At 41.3% G+C, this 19,857-nt stretch overlaps 1 protein-coding gene across 1 annotated transcript; it reads right to left on the bottom strand.

The window, feature by feature from the left end:
• Window positions 1–17,315: 17,315 nt before the first annotated feature.
• LOC150033236 (uncharacterized) lies at window positions 17,316–19,008 on the bottom strand. Its single transcript, XM_090306333.1, has 4 exons — window positions 18,386–19,008; window positions 18,136–18,280; window positions 17,639–17,980; window positions 17,316–17,549 (listed from the first exon to the last, which is right to left on the bottom strand). The coding sequence occupies exons 1-4, from the start codon at window positions 19,006–19,008 to the stop codon at window positions 17,316–17,318; spliced, it is 1,344 nt and encodes a 447-aa protein (XP_090162459.1).
• Between the last annotated feature and the right edge of the window lie 849 nt (window positions 19,009–19,857).

Genomic DNA, 19,857 nt, shown 5'->3' with positions numbered 1-19,857 from the left:
TCATAAGGTGCTCGTCGGGAATCTCTCTTCAATCTCTTTCTCTCTCTCTTCTGAACCTCGCAATTTTCTAATCATGATAAATGATCTGCAACTTGGTTCTCAGTGCCCTTCTGGTCTTTGATTTCTAGGTCAAATTCTTGCAGGAGTAATACCCACCTAATCAGTCTTGGTTTTGCGTCCTTTTTCGTCATGTGGTATTTGATTGCAGAGTGATTCGTATACACCACCACGTTTGATCCAATCAGATACTGTCAAAATTTTTCCAGGGCAAACACCACTGCGAGCATTTCTTTTTCTGTGGTTGTATAATTTTCTTGTGAATCGTTCAGCGTCTTACTAGCATAATAGATAAGATGCAAAACTCTGTCTTTTGGCTGGCTCAAGACTGTGCCCACTGCATATCCACTTGCGTCACACATTAGCGCAAACGGTTGCATCCAGTCGGGCGCAACCAGAATTGGTGCGGTGATAAGCGCATTTCTCAGCGTGTGGAACGCTTCAGCGCATGCGTCATTAAAATCATATTCACGATCAATCTCGAGGAGCACACTTAGGGGTCTTGCGATTTGAGAAAAGTTGTGGATGAATCTTCGATAGATCCCTGCATGTCCCAGAAAACTCCTAAGTGTTTTCACATTGACTGGTGGTGGTAACTTGGATATTGTGTTGATTTTTGCTTAGTCCACTTCCAATCCTGCCTTCCATATCTTGTGACCTAGCACTATTCCTTCTTCTACCATAAAATGGCATTTCTCCAAGTTCAAAACCCAATTTGTTTCAACACATCTCTTCAAAACTTTTTCCAGATTTGATAAACAAGATTCATAGGTGTTGCCAAAAACCGAAAGATCATCCATGAACACCTCGACTGACTCCTCCAGGAAATCTGAGAAGATGGCCATCATACACCTTTGGAAGGTGCTTGGTGCATTACAGAGTCCAAATGGCATGTGACGGAATGAAAATGCACCGAATAGGCATGTGAACATTGTCTTGTCCTGATCTTTCAGTACAATTGCGATCTGGTTGTACCCTGAATAACTGTCAACAAAGCAAAAGAATTCACTCCCTGCAAGCCGATCCAACATTTGATCAATAAACGGTAGTGGAAAATGTTCCTTCTACGTTGCCAAATTTAGCTTGCGATAATCCATACATATTCTTGTAACTGGCATAAGCTATAGAATGATGCAAGCAAGGTTTAAGTCCATGTCCCTGTTACCAGTTCCTCGACAATGGCATCATAAACTTGTTGACATAAAATCCGATGATGACATACAAAGCTTAAGATGCGATGATTTTAAATAGGCATATGGATTGTGATGAATGATGGATTATGCAAGCTCATGTTACCATAAACTCAATGACTTGGAATGGAAATGGAATGTGGATGTTGTGTTATGCTTAGTCAGACACATTTTATTTATGCGACACTACTTCTAGATATGTGTTATTTATGAGAATCTTGTAGTATACTATTCGTTGTCACAGGTTTCCTTGCATTGGAACCAAGTATAATTCTACCATAAGTTTCTCAGTGTGATCCGAGGTCGAACACAGGGATTGTTTTAGGTTAAATGCGTTATATTTGTGATATATGTGATCGAGGGTTTTTCAAATTAATAAAATTTTTGTGTACAGGTATTTAAAAATGCGATAAAGAAAATTGTGCAGAAAAGTAAAGCTAAGCAAGAAAATGCGATAATAAAGTAAATTGCGATAAAAATAAAGTGGGATAAAATAAACCTAAGATATGATACAAGATACATGTTACATGATACATGAGACTGAGGTTGAGACTGACTCTGAAGAATATACAAAGAATCGTGTTATACGGTGGCAAGGCTTATGTGCGAAGCGGAAAGAGAAATTGTAATTAGTACAAACATCACAAGTTCCTTAATTGCGTTAAAGATATAAGAGCAGTTCCGCTTTCCTTTAGCGTACACCTCTCAGTGATCGGTCGCGTTTCCCACATCTCTGTAGTGAAACAAGGATGAACGTAGTGAACGCAAGGTTGCTTCCATCTCTGGAGGTAATTCTTGCTTTAGTTAACATATTCTTCTAACCTTCTCTCAACAGATCAGAATGGCATCTTCACTTCTGCTCTCACGGTGAAGATGTCGTCTAGCATGCTTTAGCTAAACATCTTTATTTATTTAGCACATATTAAGTTACTTGTTTAATTCATATTAATCACAAGGGATTAAGAAAACATCGTGGAGAAAACAATTAATGGAGGAACGGAAATAGACAGAAATGTGGAAATGAGAATGATCATGACAATTAATTATAAAATCAACCGTCTGATACATGGTTGTGAATGATTTAGACTAAGAAGATGAAGTACAATTGATGAATAAGAGTTAGAAACAGATACAGAAGAGTGCCAATGTCTTAACACCGATCTGGATGGAGAGATTGCCTTCCAGCAAAGATAGAGTGAACGGAGGAATGACATTCCCTCTCAAGCTTGCTCAACTGATATAGTTGATCTAGGTACAAAGCTTCATGCGGGGATTTGGAATGATTCGCCTTGAGACTCACCTCTCGACCTTGTCTCTTTTCTTCCCGGATCTTCTCCGATTAGCACTCAGATCAACCTCTCTCTCAATAGCCTTGTATCAATTATCCCCCGTACCAAGTATATCTTTCAGTGAATTCTTTTAGGGTATTTATAGATGAAAGCTTTGACTCTCTGACTTATGGTCCCCACTTTATTGTTATGGAAATTCCGAAAATGGTGGAATAAATATTCGTTCTGTTATTTAATCAGTCCATTGAAATTGCACAACGGTTAGTTGTACACATGTTAAAATCCTCTGCGATTGCGTTGCTCATTTGCATCTTCTGATCGTGTGCTCACATGCGGTGTTGTTTTTTATTACCACATGTGGTTGAAGTTCAGCTCTGGATCGATTGCCGTATGCCTTGTCATTGCGTTGATCGTCTATTCATTCCTGAATGATGGGCGCAATGCGACATAGATGCATTAATCTTTTTCTCATGAGCCATAAACGCATATGTTGACTTGAGTTCTTGCAAAACAGACTTAAAATATTCTTTTCTACCATCGCAATGGTGTCAGTGGGTATATTTGCGACAATGTATAATTATTGTATTTCTTAGCTAATTTTCATACAATCGATGCATATTTTCCTTCTTTTGGCCGCAATATCTGAATAAGGCAACATAAATAACTTGTATTATCTTTTGAATCTGATTCAGACGGGTGCACGATTAAAAATTAGCATCACGCTACCACTAACGCAAATACATTTTTGCTGAGGACGGGCAACAATGCATGCATCCCCGCAACACACCCCTTAATTAAACACATTTCTAGAGGATCGGGCCAGAAGATGACTTTCTTTTAATGAGCGCAATCCACACCTCTATAAGCGGTCCAGCTTGCCTGCCCAATGTCCTTAGGGACATTGCTCCTTTCGGGTCTCATCCCACAATGTATATGGGGAGAGATACAATCTAATTTCTTCTGGAGTCACACCAGGTATGGGGAATGTGTTTCACTTCTCAAACCCTTGCATTCTCCGTAACCATAGGTTTTGAAATTCCAGTGCTTATTTTGGTTCTGATGTGCTCCTACGCGAAAAATGCATCTGATCTCTAGGTCTGCTTAGAATTTTTTGATTACTCCAGTACTCATAAGCCGCCAGACTACTCTCCGTGTTGAACAGCTAGTACAAAGAGATTTTTCCAACACATACTACAAACGTACTCAGCAATAACCATTAACCAATCCCCGGCAATGGCGCCATAAACTTGTAACTGGCATAAGCTATACAATGATGCAAACAAGGTTTAAGTCCATGTCCCCATTACCATTTTCTTGGCAATAGCACCATAAACTTGTAACTGGCATAAGCTATACACTGATGCAAAGGTTCGAGTCCATGTCTCCGTTACCAGTTACATGGCAACGACACCATAAACTTGTTGACATAAAATGTGATGATGTCATACAACGCTTAAGATGCGGTGATTCTAAATAGGCATATGGATTGTGATGAATGATGGATCATGCAAGCTCATTTTACCATAAACTCAATGTCTTGGAATGGAAATGGAATGTGGAAGTTGTGTTATGCTTATTCAGACACACTTTATTTATGCGATACTACTTCTAGATATGCATTATTTATGAGAATCTTGTAGTATACTATGCGTTGTCACAAGTTTCCTTGCGTTGGAACCAAGTATAATTCCACCGCAAGTTTCTTAGTGTGATCCGAGGTCGAACACAGGGATTGTTTTAGGTTAAATGCATTATATTTGTGATATATGCAACCGGGGGTTTTTCAAATTAATAAAAGTTGTGTGTACAGGTATTTAAAAATGTGATAAAGAAAATTGTGCAGAAAATTAAAGATAAGAGAGAAAAATGTGATAATAAAGTAAATTGCGATAAAAGTAAAGTGCGATAAAATAAACCTAAGCTATGATGATACAAGATACAGGTTACATGATACATGATACTAAGGTTAAGACTGACTGTGAAGAATATACAAATAATCGTGTTATGTGGTGGCAAGGCTTATGTTTGAAGCGGAAAGAGAAATGGTAATTAGTACAAACATCGCAAGTTCCTTAATTACATTAAAGATATAAGAGCGGTTCCGCTTTCCCTTAGCGTACACCTCTCGGTGATCGGCCGTGTTTCCCACATCTCTGTAGTGAATCAGGGAGGAACGTAGTGAACGCAAGGTTGCTTCCATCTCTTGAAGTACTTCTTGCTTTAGTTAACGCATTCTTCTAACCTTCTCTCGACAAATGAGAATGGCATCTTCACTTCTGCTCTCACAGGTGAAGATGCCATCTAGCATGCTTTAGCTAAACATCTTTATTTCTTTAGCACAAATTAAGTTACTTGTTTAATTCATATTAATCACCAAGGGATTAAGAAAACATCGTGGAAAAAGAAATTAATGGTGGAATGGAAATAGACAGAAATGTGGAAATGAAAATGATGATGACAATCAATTATAAAATCAACCGTCTGATACATGGTTGTGAATGATTTAGACTAAGAAGATGAAGTACAATTGATGAATAAGAGTTAGAAACAGATACAGGAGAGTGCCAACGTCTTGACACCGATCTGGATGGAGAGATTACTTGCCGGCGTAGATAGAGTGAATGGAAGGATAAGCTTCCTTCTCAGGCTTGCTCAACCGGTAGAGTTGATCTAGGTACAGAGCTTCACGGCGGGGATTTGGAATGATTCGCCCTAAGACTAACCTCTCGGCCTTGTCTCTTTTCTTCCTAGATCTTCTCAGATCAGCCTCTCTCTCAATAGCCTCATATCAATTATCCCCCATATCAAGTATATCTTTCAGTGAATTCTTTGACAGTATTTATAGATGAAAGCTTTGACTCTCTGACTTGTGGTCCCCACTTTATTATTATGGAAATTCCGAAAATGGTGGAATAAATATTCCTTCTGTTATGTAATTAGTCCGTTGAAAATGCACAACGGTTAGTTGTACATATGTCAAAATCCTCCGCGATTGCATTGCTCATTTGCATCTTCCAATCGTGTTCTCGCATGTGGTATTGTTTTTTATTACCGCAAGCTGTTGAAGTTCAGCTCTGGATCGATTGTCGCATGCGCTCTGTCATTGTGTTGATCGTCTATTGATTCCTGAATGATGGGCGCAATGTGATGTAGATGCGTTAATCTTTTTCTCTTGAGCCATGAACGCATATGGTGACTTGATTTCCTGCAAAACAGACTTGAAATATTCTTTTCTACCATCGCAATGGTGTCAATGGGTGTATTTGCGAAAATATATAATTATTGTATTTCTTAGCTAATTTTCATACAATTGACGCATATTTTCTCACTTTTGGCCGTAATATCTGAATAAGCCAGCATAAATAACTTGTATTTCTACAAGTTATCAATTCTCCACCCCGTAGTGTTTCTGGTTGGAATTAATTCATTATTGCTGTTGGTGACGACTATCATACCCCTTTTCTTTGGAATGCCCTACACTGGGCTTACCCAGTTGCTATCAGATATGGGGTAAATGCGATAACTTTTAGAAATTGAGTATGATTGCCTTAGTAGAAGATATGCTTGAGGACAAGTATATATCTAAATTTGGGGGTGTGATAACTTGTAGAAATACAAGTTATTTATGCCACCTTATCTAGATATTGCGTCCAAAAGTTAGTGAATATGCACCTATTGTATGAAAATTAGCCTAGCATTACAATAATTATAAATGTTTGCAATACACCCACTAACTTCATAAAGATGGAAGACAAGCCGAATTTTACTCTATTTTGCAGGAGACCAAGTCACCGCTTGCGCTCAAGGCTCACGACAAATTGATCAACTCATCTCTGTCACATTGCGACCGTCATCAACAATGAAGAGACAATTACCACAATGACGGCGCAATGCAATAGTCGATCCAGAGCCGTGTTTCAACCGCATGCGATAATAAAAACAACACCGCATGGGAATCCATGATTGAAAGATGCAGTTGAGCAACGCAAAAGCGAAGGATTGAGACACGTGTACAACTAACGGTTGTGCAGAATTGACGGTCTGATTGCATAACAGAAGGAATAATATCCCTCCATCTTCGTAATTACCATAACCATCAGTGGGGACAACAAGGCTGGAGTCAAAGACCTGCACCTATAAATACCCCATAGATTTCAGAGAAAAAGAATGCTACGGGATACGGGGTAAATGCTGCAAAACTGTTGAGAGAAAAGGCTGAGCTGAGTGCTTAAGTGAAGAAATTTGGGAAGAAGACGAGATAAGGCCGAGAGGTGAATCTCATATCTAATCTGCCAAACACCCGATTGAAAGCTTTGTGCAAAGATCCCTGCTATCGGTGGAGCAAGCCTGAGAGGGAAGCTCTTCCTACCATCAAATCCATCCTATACGGCAAGCAGATCTCCATCGAATCAGTGCCAAGACATTGGCACTTGTTTGTATTTGTTCTATCTCTTTCATTGTTGTATTTCATGTTTCCTTTATCTTTTCATTCACACACCATGTATCAAACGCTTAATAGAGATATTAAATGTTTCGATAGCTTTCATTTATCATTTTCTGTCTATTTCCGTTCACCCGTCAATCAATTTCTTCATGATGTCTTCTTTATTCCCTGATAAGCAATATGAATTAACTATGTACTTAATCTGTGTTAAAGATATAAAATACATTTAGCTAAGGCATGCTAGACGGCATCTTCAGCTGTGAGAGCAGAAGTGAAGATGCCATTCTGATCTATCGAGAGAAAGTTAGAAGAATGTGTTAACTAAAGCGAGTAGTACTTCCGACATGGAAGCAACCTTACATTCATTACGTTAGTCTCTGTTTCACCACAGACATGTGGGAACACGACCGATCACTGAAAGGTGTACGCCAAGAGAAGAGCGGAACATTTGTAGTTTCAACACAATTGAGAACTTGCATTGTTTATATTATTTGTCTTCTCTTTCTATTATGTTCATAAGACTTGCCGCCGCATTCCTCATCTTTGTACAACTTTCACAGCCAGCCTTGACCCCAGCATCTTGTACATGAAGCCTGTATCTTGTATCATCTACCTTAGGTTTATTGTATTTCATTTTATTGTCGCATCTTTACTGCTTTACTTTATTTTATCGCAATTTTTATACTTGTACAAACACATTTTTAAAAGATTGAAAACCTGGTCGCATATATCATGAACATACCACAATAACCTAAATCAGTCCCCGTGTTCGACCTCGGATCAAATCGAGAAACTTGTGATGGAATTACACTTGGTTCTATCATAAGAAAACTTGTGACAACGCATGGCATACTACGTGAATACCCATCATTAACGCAAATCTAGTGGTAGTATCACATCATTTCGAGCATAGAACATCATCAATCATATCTATCAAAAACTGCGTTACAATTTATGGCGCCATTGCCGGGATTTGGTTAACGGTTTATTGTTTGAGTGTGTTTTTGATATTTTGCCGGACAGATCTTATTGTACTGGCTGTTCAACGTGGAGAGCAGCCTGACGGTTTATGAGTCCTGGTGCTGAACCGGAATTCGTAGCTAATTGTAGATCGATCGAACTTTCCGTGCATGGGTACATCAGAATCGAATTAGGCGAAAGAAGGCAGCCAGCATGGCGGAAAATAATGATAATGCGGTGCCAGTTGTGAACCAAAGGGCTGTTAGACCGGCTCAGGATCCTGTCTTCCTGGCGGCTGATCGCAGCATCCCGATGCGTAATTATGCGGCACCCAATTTGTATGATTTTTCACCTAGAATCTCGAGGTCGACTATGGAGAAGAACGCGTGTTTTGAGATTAAGCCGATCATGTTGCAGATGATTCAAAATGCCGGGCAGTTCGAGTGTCTAAAAGGTGAAGACCCACATGCCTATCTGACCAGCTTTGTCGAGATATGCGACAATTTTTCCTTACCTGGCGTGACCCTAGAAAATATAAGATTGTATCTATTCCCTTACACCTTGAGGGACGAGGCTAAGAGGTGGGCTTACTCACTGGAGTCAAATGAGATCACTTCATGGGAGCAATTGGTAGAGCAGTTCATGAAGAAGTTTTTCCCACCTGCCGTCAATGCAAGGCGATGAAAGGATGTGTTGAACTTTGAACAAAATAAGAATGAGACCTTGAGCACTGCCTGGGTGTGATTCAGGAGACTGGTGAAAAACTGCCCGCATATCGGGATTCCCAATTACGTCTTGATAGAAACAATTTACAATGGCCTGAACAGAGCAACACAAGCTATTGCTGATGCCTCCGCGGCAGGAGGGTTTATGGATAAGACATACTCAGAGACCAAAGTCATCCTCGACCGCATCTCGCGAAATATGGATGATTGGATCGACGATGGTTATGGAGGCCGAGGTGCCAATAGAAGGAAAACTAAAACAACCATTGTCCCTGCGGAGACAATGACCACGTTGGCCGCTCAGATGGCCACGGTGACCTCGATCCTATAGTCAATGGCAATCAACCAAGGAGCCATTGCTCCACAATCAGCGCAACCCACTGCACTAGCTCAAGTGGCCACAATCAGTTGCGTCAATTGTGGAGGGGCTCACGGAGCTGATGTGTGTCCATTGAACCTTCACCAAGTGTGTGCTATCTAGAACAACCCTTTCAGCAACACCTATAATCCGGGCTAGAGGAGCCATCCTAACTTTGGTTGGGAAGGCAATCCCAACCTAGGGGGGCTAGTGAACCATCAAGGGGGCAGTAGAGGAAATCCTCCTTTTCACCATAATCAAGGGCAATGAAGACCGCATAACTAGCAACCATCATCCTTTAACACCTTGGGAGGCTCGTTAGAGATGCCGTTGAAGTAGTATATCGATAAAAATGATGCAGTGATGCATGCACAAGCATCGTCTATAAGGAATCTAGAGATCTAAGTGGGCCAGCTGACCTCTGAGTTAAGAAGTCAAACATTGGGAACATTGCCCAGAAATTCAGAAGCCCTGGGATCTAAAGGGAAGGAGCAATGTCCTTAAGACATTAAGCAGATAAGCCTGATCGCCTGCAGAGATGTGGATTGTGATCGCCCAAGACAACACAATTTTCGGTCCATATCTCAATACTATGTTTATTGCTTTATTAAATTTTTGTATCTTTAAATTATGAATTCTGTCTTCAATTCTTCATTTAATTCAATTTTGACTTTATGAATTTATTTCCTCATTCATTTCTCTGCATTTAATTTTGTCTCGTCTTTAATTCTTTGACTTTTTTGTAATCAATGCGTTGTGCTTTAAATTGTGAATGATTAAGTAATAAAGAAAAATTTATTGCCGCAATTCACAGTACTTACGGTGATGAAAATTGTAAAATAAAAATAATAAAACAATTAACAACAAGAAAGCAAGACGACAATGGATGCATCCCAACCCAGTTAGGAATGCTTTACGTTCACCTAACTCAACTGTATTGAGTTGAGGGGTGTGTTGTGCTCGTATATGTCCTTTGCCCGTCCTTCGCCAAATGCACTATGTTGAGATATCCTCCAGAAATGCATTGGTTAAGTGTGTTGTGGGGATATACGCGTTGTTGCCCATCCTCTGCAAAGATACAATTGCCTTGGTGAGCACAATGCGTTATTTTTTTTTCATGCGTGCATTCAAATAAAATATTAAAGAAAAATGCGTTTGGCAATTTGGGAAGAAGTCCAATCGATTCATATCCCCAAGCATTTATGACTTGGCAGACGAAAGGACACTTTTTCTGAAATTCCATAAATGAGGGAGGTGGAATGACATGCCTATTGAGCTGCTCGAGGCCAGTCGCCGTAAAAATCGTGTTGGGCCCCCATCACGGCCCAACCAATAAATATGATCTCCTCCTTCATTGGAAACTCTTTACCTCACTTTTGCAAACTAGAAACCCTAAGCGTCTTGCATCTTAAACCTTTCTTTCTCCCTAGCAGCTCAAGTTTTTATCAGACCTTCCAAGCTCGTATCCATGGCTGACTAAACCCCAAACCAATCCGCTTCAACTTCCACCCCTGATCAAGTAGCCATGCGAGAGGCAACATTCTTGGCTGCTAGTCGTAGGCTTGCCACCCAAGCCCACACTGTCCCCAGACTCACTGGAAGAGCCCAGAGAAATCCTTTGGCCGGTAGGCCTCCTGTGTTCAAGAGAGGAGGAAAAACACCTACCGTCTCACTGAAAGCGAAAGGAAGAGACGAGATGATATAGAGGTGTTTGGCAACATCCTAAGTACCTTGGAGCAAAGAGGTGGACTACCCGAGGCAGGGGTTGTAAACCAACCACGCCTATGGAGGAGGAGGCGGCGGTAGTGATGGATGAACCAGTGAAGGATGGAGTAGTGGTGGTTGAAGAAGAAGAAAAGGGGAATGATATTCTGGTCCCGGAGACTCTAGAGGCAACTGTCAGCGTAGAAATTTATGACGAACTTACAAGAAGAAAAGAAGAGGAAATTGCGATCAAAAGAAGAGAAGAAGAAGAGATCGTAGTCGAAAAGGCCAAGGAAGCGGAGGTTGCATTAGTGACCCCTGACATTGTGATGGGGGGAGGTTGTAGGGGATGCGCGGCCAGAAGAGGCCGAGAAGGAAGATAAGAAGAGAGAGAAGCAGCCAGAAGAGGCTGAGAAGGAAGATAAAAAGAGAGAGAAGCAGCCAGAAGAGGCTGAGAAGGAAGATAAGAAGAATAAGAAGGGAAAGAAGGCTGGAGAGGCGAAGTCTTCACATCATCGCAAGGCAAGAAAGAACAAAGAGCAAAAGAATGATGATGAAGATGAAGAGGCCAAGAAGAAGAGGAAGAAGAAGGATAAAGAGGAGAGAAGATTACGTCGACGTGAGAAGAGGCGCCTGAGAGAAGAAGAAGAAGCAAGGAAGAGGGCTGCGAGCCCTGAGAAGGATGGAGAATCAACCTTTGTAAGTGAAGATAGGGGGAAACGGCGTAGTTGATGGAACTGACGTAACCTAAAGCAATTGGTGTGACGGATGAAGGAGAAGAAGTAGAGGGAACCCCCATAATGCAGCGTCATAGGGAGAATGCGCCACATGGGTCCACAATTGACCCTCAAAGATTAATTTTAGCATTGGAAGAGAAAGAGAGAAAAAGAAAAGAAAAAGAAGAGAAGCAAGAAAAGATGGAGAGGGCAAGCTCATCATTGCAGAGGGGAATAGAGGAAGAAGATTGGAGTTTGAGGAGATGCGACATAACAATGAGCTTGCCAGACTTGAAGGGATCTGGAAGCGCGAGGAGGAACAATGCCTGTTGCTAGCCTCTGAGCAATTCGAATAAGAGTTTGCGAGAGAAGAAAAAGAAGAAGAAGAAGAAGAAGAGAGGAGGAAGAAGGAAGAAGAGGACAGATTGTTGTTGAAGGTGAAGAGGAAGAAGTGTGAAGCCAATAAGAAGCGCTTATATAAGAGCAAGGGCAAAGAGCACACTGAGCGCAAGAAAGAAGAGCAATGCAAAGAGCGGGAAAAGAGAGAACGACAAGCAGCCCACCTTACGTTGGCAAAAGGCAAGGCTATAGTAGAAAGCAGCGAACCTGCGGTGGCCAAGAAGCGATCATCAAAGAAAAAGGAGAACGATGATATATTGATCGAGATAGGCTTCTACCTTGCGCTGACCCCACCACCTAACCTCATCACGAGCGTAATTGTGGAGCATAGGTGGGACACATTCTGCGAGTGCCCATCCATAATGGGCCTCAGGTAGTGCAAAGCTTTTACCGTGGGCACTTACATGAAAATAGGGATGTGATGACCTTTAAGGGAGAGACAGTATCCTTCAACGCAACAGACATCAACGAAATTTATCAAATGAAGGACAACCCTGATGCACCAGGGAACAAGATTATTGATGATCGCACAGAAAAGCAGATGGAGGACGCGTTGAAGATACTAACGCAACCGTGCACGAAGTGGTCGGTCTCACTCAAAGGCATCCGTACCTTAGAGTCCAAGTCCTTGCTGCTGGAGGGAAGGCTCTGGGTTTATTTGGTCAAGAAGCGACTGATCCCAACAATGCATGACAGAACTGTATCAAGGGATCGGGTCATGGCCGCGTACTGCATAGCCAGCAGCATTCCTATTGACGGGCAGTTAATCGCAAGGCAGATCAGAGCATTAGTAGGGCATGTTCGGGAGCAATACTTCTTCCTGTGGATCGTTTCAAGTCTATGCCTGTCTAGGGTATAGGTATTGATGAGGAGCCCATGCCAGAAGTCCACGGCCTTATCAACATAAAATCTTGAGGATGCTCTTCAAAGATTCTCCACACTGCCCCGAGCTGCCAGCAAAGAGGCCTACGATTGATTTGAATGCGTAGTTGGAACCTAGACTAAAAAGAAGACGAAGAGAGGATAAGGGAAAAGAGAAGGTCCAGGAATCACCAACACAAAATCCGCAACCTATGGACCCTCTTCCCTTAGCCATCCAACCTCCAAGCCCTCCGAGCCCACCAACACAACCTTCTTCCCCCTTACACGAGCATTTTATAAACCTTCTTCTTGTCCCCAACTCTCCTGTTTACCCAGCAACCCCACCTTCACCATAAGCATCATCCCCACAACCCACCATTCCACCGCTGCAAGTTGATGACCCACATGGTTTGAGTGAAGGCACCTCTGCCCAATCCAAAAATGATGCTGGCGAGACATCGTAGACACAACCCTCCATCACCTCTATGGCTGCTGAGTTAGCAGAAATGAGATCCCTCTTCTCCCAACAACAAAAACTTTTCTCTCAACAGCAACACTTATTCAATCAAGGATTTGAGGTAGTAATGGAGTGCATTGATGAGATTCAACGCAGTGCTGCCACATCAAGAGAGGCGCTGGTCAACATGCAGCACAACATTTATAAAGTCCATATGCACTGGAGAATGATTGCAGAGCGTAATCAAGAGTACTTCAACTTTCTTACCGCATATCTTCATGGTTCAATGGTGCCCCTACTTCCCCGGCAACACTTAAATTTCGAAGGAGCGCCTCCTGCACCACCTCAAAATCCGCCTGATCCCCCTACTTCTCAACCTTAATATTTACACTTTCTTCCAATACGATTTTTTTTATGCAGCCATTCTTTATTTGTATTCATTTCATTTATTATTTGTAAAGTAATCAAATTCTTTGACTCTTGTACAGGCAATAGAAAATTTTGTAATGCGTTCATTTGTAATTTATTTGTATACTTTGTTAATAGTCAATACAATCAGAGTATATATTCACTCCACTTTTTGCATGTGCCTTTTTCTTTATCTTCCTTTGTATATTTTTGTGACATTCTAAATCTCTTACCTTTGTATATTATACTTAGAAACATTTCTCATACTTAGTAAGTTCTGACTAACACTTAGTTAATTCTTAGTTTAGCAGTACTTTACCTTTTATCTTTCAAAGTTCTGCTCAAACCTTATTTTTGAATTTTTTTTTAAGTGATTGTCTAGTCTCTCCAAACAATGCTATGAGGACCTTGCTCATCTTTAAATTTGGGGGTGGGGAAGGTCTGAGCAGATGAGATCAAGATTATGCTGTAGTTAAGAAAATGTGTCCATTAAAAAAAAAGAAAAAAATTATGCAAAACTCCAATGTCAGCGCAAGGGAAAACCTCAAAACTGTCCTAACCTGATAAGAGCTTAGTTGTGAAAGAAGCCTGCTCGTAGTTGGATGTTCGTATGACACCCGTAGGAGCAAGCCAAAATGAAGGTGGGTTTCCAAGAACAATGCAATATATAAAAAAAATTAAAACAAAAATAAAAGAATGCAAGAGACAACTCCTCTGATTATCATGAGTTGAAGTTGAAATTGGCACACAACCGTAGTTGGATGTCCGCATGACAACCGTGGGGATAAACCAGAACGAAGAGTGTAACCATGATCAACAGTCTCTAAATAAATAAATGACACAAAGTTTTTCTCACTCCATATAGACACATCAAGTTGTTTTGACAAAGAAGAGATAAACATTCTATTTTGAAAACTAGAAAAGCATCTTTGAGCAGAATTTTGTCATATAGAAGAATAAAGTAGGGCTTGCTAAGAATTAACAAGAATAGAAGGAAATTGCGATGTCAAGTAATGTGCCTAAATGTAACATTCAGAGCAACCAATCGTCGCAAACATAGAGGATAGGAATTGAGCATGATTGCCTTAGTAGAAGATATGCTTGAGGGCAAGCATATATCTAAATTTGGGGGTGTGATAACTTGTAGAAATACAAGTTATTTATGCCACCTTATCTAGATATTGCAGCCAAAAGTTAGTGAATATGCACCTATTGTATGAAAATTAGCCTAGTATTACAATAATTATAAATGTTTGCAATACACCCACTAACACCATAAAGATGGAAGACAAGCCGAATTTTACTCTATTTTGCAGGAGACCAAGTCACCGCTTGCGCTCAAGGCTCACGACAAATTGATCAACGCATCTCTGTCACATTGCGACCGTCATCAACAATGAAGAGACGATTCCCACAATGACGGCGCAATGCAACAGTCGATGCAGAGCCGTGTTTCAACCGCATGCGATAATAAAAACAACACCGCATGGGAATCCATGATCGAAAGATGTAGCTGAGCAATGCAAAAGCGAAGGATTGAGACACGTGTACAACTAATGGTTGTGCAGAATTGACGGTCTGATTGCATAACAGAAGGAATAATATCCCTCCATCTTCGGAATTACCATAACCATCAGTGGGGACAACAAGGCCGGAGTCAAAGACCTGCACCTATAAATACCCCATAGATTTCAGAGAAAAAGAATGCTACGGGATACGGGGTAAATGCTGCAAAACTGTTGAGAGAAAAGGCTGAGCTGAGTGCTTAAGTGAAGAAATTTGGGAAGAAGACAAGATAAGGTCGAGAGGTGAATCTCAGATTTAATCTGCCAAACACTCGATTGAAAGCTTTGTGCAAAGATCCCTGCTATCGGTGGAGCAAGCCTGAGAGGGAAGCTCTTCCTACCATCAAATCCATCTTATACGGCAAGCAGATCTCCATCGAATCAGTGCCAAGACATTGGCACTTGTTTGTATCTGTTCTATCTCTTTCATTGTTGTATTTCATGTTTCCTTTATCTTTTCATTCACACACCATGTATCAAACGCTTAATAGAGATATTAAATGTTTCGATAGCTTTCATTTATCATTTTCTGTCTATTTACGTTCACCCGTCAATCAATTTCTTCATGATGTCTTCTTTATTCCTTGATAAGCAATATGAATTAACTATGTACTTAATCTGTGTTAAAGATATAAAATACATTTAGCTAAGGCATGCTAGACGGCATCTTCAGCTGTGAGAGCAGAAGTGAAGATGCCATTCTGATCTATCGAGAGAAGGTTAGAAGAATGTGTTAACTAAAGCGAGTAGTACTTCCGACATGGAAGCAACCTTACATTCATTACGTTAGTCTCTGTTTCACCACAGACATGTAGGAACACGACCGATCACTGAAAGGTGTACGCCAAGAGAAGAGCGGAACATTTGTAGCTTCAACACAATTGAGAACTTGCATTATTTATATTATTTGTCTTCTCTTTCTATTATGTTCATAAGACTTGTCGCCGCATTCCTCGTCTTTGTACAACTTTCACAGCCAGCCTTGACCCCAACATCTTGTACATGAAGCCTGTATCTTGTATCATCTACCTTAGGTTTATTGTATTTCATTTTATTGTCACATCTTTACTGCTTTACTTTATTTTATCGCAATTTTTATACTTGTACAAACACATTTTTAAAAGATTGAAAACCTGGTCGCATATATCATGAACATGCCACAATAACCTAAATCAGTCCCCGTGTTCGACCTCGGATCAAATCGAGAAACTTGTGATGGAATTACACTTGGTTCTATCATAAGAAAACTTGTGACAACGCATGGCATACTACGTGAATACCCATCATTAACGCAAATCTAGTGGTAGTATCACATCATTTCGAGCATAGAACATCATCAATCATATCTATCAAAAATTGCGTAACAAAATGACACCTGCATCAAGTCGTTTCATAATTTCTTTCTTGACAACCTCCCTCTTGGCAGGGTTTAGACGGCGCTGCCTCTCTACGGATCCTGTTTTTCCCTTTTCAAGATGGATCTCGTGCATGCAATACGAGGGACTAATCCTCGGATGTCTGCTAAGGTCCATCTCAAGGCTTTCGCGTATTTCTTGAGGATCTAAATAAGTGCTTCCTCATTTTCTTTACTCAGCGAGCCAGATATTATGACTAGCAGAGTGTCATTGCTTCCTAGATAAGCATATTTGAGGTGCACTGGTAGCGCCTTCAACTCCAACACAGGTGGTTCTTCCAAGGATGGCTTAGTCCACTGTGTTGATCGATCAGATAACTTTATTCATTCAAAATTCGGGTCAGACTGATTGTAGCTCAATTCTCCTCCAGCATTGCGCCAACCTCAAAGTAGTCTTCTTTCGATTATTCCTGAAACTCATGCTATTGTTCTTCCTGCAGTTCTCCAATATACTGCCAGTTTTCCATATCATCTGGGTATTTCAGTGCATTGAGAACGTTGAACTTCGCTTGTTGATTGTCAACTCTTATAGAGAGTTCTCCTTTTTGTACGTTGATCAGCGTTCACCCTGTTGCGAGAAACGGGTGACCCAATATGATCGGCACCTCAGTGTCAGCTTCGTATTTCAGTATAATGAAGTCTATCTTGCCCTCTGGATGTATTATTGATCTGTCAGCCAACTGCAACGTGATTGTGGTGGGCCTTACGTTGCCGATGTTTAACTTCTTGAAGATTGATAAAGGCATCAGGTTGAAACTTGCCCCTAAGTCATAGAGTGCATTTCCGACTTCTTTCCCCCCCGATTGAGCATGGTAATGTAATGCTCCATGGATCTTTCATTTTCTTGGGGATGTTGTTTTGGAATAGCGCACTACACTCATACGTTAGTACGACGGTTTCATTTTCCCCGATCTTCCTCTTATTGGCGAGTATATCCTTGAGGAACTTTACATAGTTGGGCATTTGTTTCAGCGCTTCTACTAGGGGAATGTTGATATGTAGCTGTCGGAGAACATCCAGAAACCTCTTGAATTGTTTACTATCGTCTTTCTTTTTCAACCTAGACGGGAATGGTGGATGATCCACCGTACTTCTTGATCTTTTGACTGTTCTTTGAGGTCCCTCACTTCCTTTGTTTTTGGGGCTGGAGTTTGCGATGACTTTGGTTCTGGGTTTTGTGAAGATTCATTATGCGTAGTGGTAGTTACTTCTACACTGGTGGTTCTGTTGTTTGTAATCGAGTGGTCATTGTTGGTGATTATTTCTTCTGGTCGTTCTACTGATTCTGGTACTATTGGCACGAGGACCACCTTTTTACCACTTCTCAATGTCAATGTTTGACATTGTTCCTTCCCACATGGTCCAGGTGCTTCCAAGCTACTGGGCAGGGTACCAGGTGCTTTGTTTTTATGTTCGGTCGCAAGCTGTCTGACCTGTACCTCCAAATTCCTAATGGATGAAGCTTGTGATTACATGATTGCCTCGTTCTTTTCTATATATTGTTTCAGTAGTGCTTCCAAGGATGAGGTATTGGATGAGGTGTTAGATGAGGACGGTTGGTTATGCGGTTGCCTACTCTAATAGTTACCTGGCTTTGATTCTGGTGATGAAAAACCGGAGGATTGCCTCTATTCCCGGAATGATTGGTCTGAATGTTCCTTTGGCCCCCCTGGTCGTTGTTTCCTCCCCAACTAAAGTTGGGATGATTACTCCAACCTGGGTTGTACGTATTGCTGAATGGGTTGTTGTGGATAGAGTAAAATGACTATTGTTTTGACGGGCAGACTTCCACTAAGTGCCCCTCTCTGCATTGTATACAGCTTACTGCTACTATTTACATTAGCGCATTGGTTTGAGCTGCACTTTGAGAGAGATGTCCTTGATTTATAGCCATTGTCTGGAGGAGCGAGGTGACTTTGGCCATCTGGGCAGCCAATGTGGTCATTGTATCAGCTGGTACAATGGCGCTCTCTGCTTTCATTCTTTCTATGCCTCTCCCCCCATAACCGTCATCATCCCAGTCATCTGTATTTCGTGAGTTGCGATCTAAGCTGAATCTTGCTTCAGTGTACGTTTTATCCATAAATTCTCCTGCCACGGAGGCATCTGCAACTGCTTGTGTCACTGTATCCAGGCCATTATAAGAAGTCTCCATGAGGACACAATAGGGAATCTCGATGTGCGGACAGTTTTTCACCAATCTTCTAAATCGCACCCATGCGGTGCTCAGAGTCTCGTCTTTTGTTTGCTCAAAATTTAACACTTCCCGCCGTCTTCTTGCGTTGACAACAGGAGGGAAAAATTTCATCATGAACCATTCAACCAACTGATCCCATGAATTTATATCATTTGGCTCCAACGAATGAGCCCACCTCTTTGCTTCGTCTCTAAGTGTATACAGAAAGAGATATAGTCTTATGCCTTCTGGAGTCACGCCATGGATGGAGAATGTGTTGCACATCTCTACAAAATTGGTCAGATGTGCATGCGGTCCTCTCCGTGTAAACCTCCAAACTGACCCGCATTATGAATCATTTGGAGCATGACAGGCTTAATTTCAAATCAGGCGTTCTCCTTTACTGTAGGCCTTGCGATACCAGGCGAGAAGTCGTATAGATTAGGCCCCGTATAGTTCCTCATGGGAATGTTGCAGTCAACGGCCAGAAAGACTGGGTCTTGCGCTGGTTGTTCCTTCCCTGATTCCCCTCGGGCCTCACGTCATTGTTTGACATATTTCTTCTATGCCTAGTTCGGTTTTGACGTGCTCTTCTGCGAAAGGTTCGCTCGATCTCTGGGTCTACGTTGAATTTTGGTTCTGTCCCAGTACTCATGCACCGTCAGCCTGCTCTTCGCATAAACAGACTATACAACAGAAATCTGTCCTGCAAAATATCACAAAAATATTCAGCACTAAAAATTGCCAGTCCCCGACAACGGTGCCAAAAACTTGTTCACTTGAAATTTGAATTGTGGCGGACAAAACGAATGTAATGCTGCCGCAAAGGATGGGAATATGGATGGTGATAGAGTGGAAGTGGATGATGACGTGTGGTGATGAATCACCTTCTCGATAATAAATGCGATACTACATTCTAAAATGATATATGTGATGCTGCTTAGATGCGTTTGTAGTATGCGTTCATGTAGTACGTGCGTGTCACAAGTTTTCTTACGTTGGAACCAAGTATATTTCCAATGCAAGTTTCTCAGATGATCTGAGGTCGAACGCGGGGATTGCGGTGATCAATGCGATATTAATGTGATATATACGACCTGAAAAAAAAATAATGAATTGTATTGGAAAAGTAAA

Source organism: Benincasa hispida, chromosome 10 (assembly GCF_027475165.1).
Source record: "Benincasa hispida cultivar pf3 chromosome 10, pf3_genome.v1.1, whole genome shotgun sequence".
Taxonomy (NCBI): domain Eukaryota; kingdom Viridiplantae; phylum Streptophyta; class Magnoliopsida; order Cucurbitales; family Cucurbitaceae; genus Benincasa; species Benincasa hispida.
The sequence above is the reverse complement of the archived record's forward strand: the minus strand, read 5'-3'. Positions and strand labels throughout refer to the sequence as shown.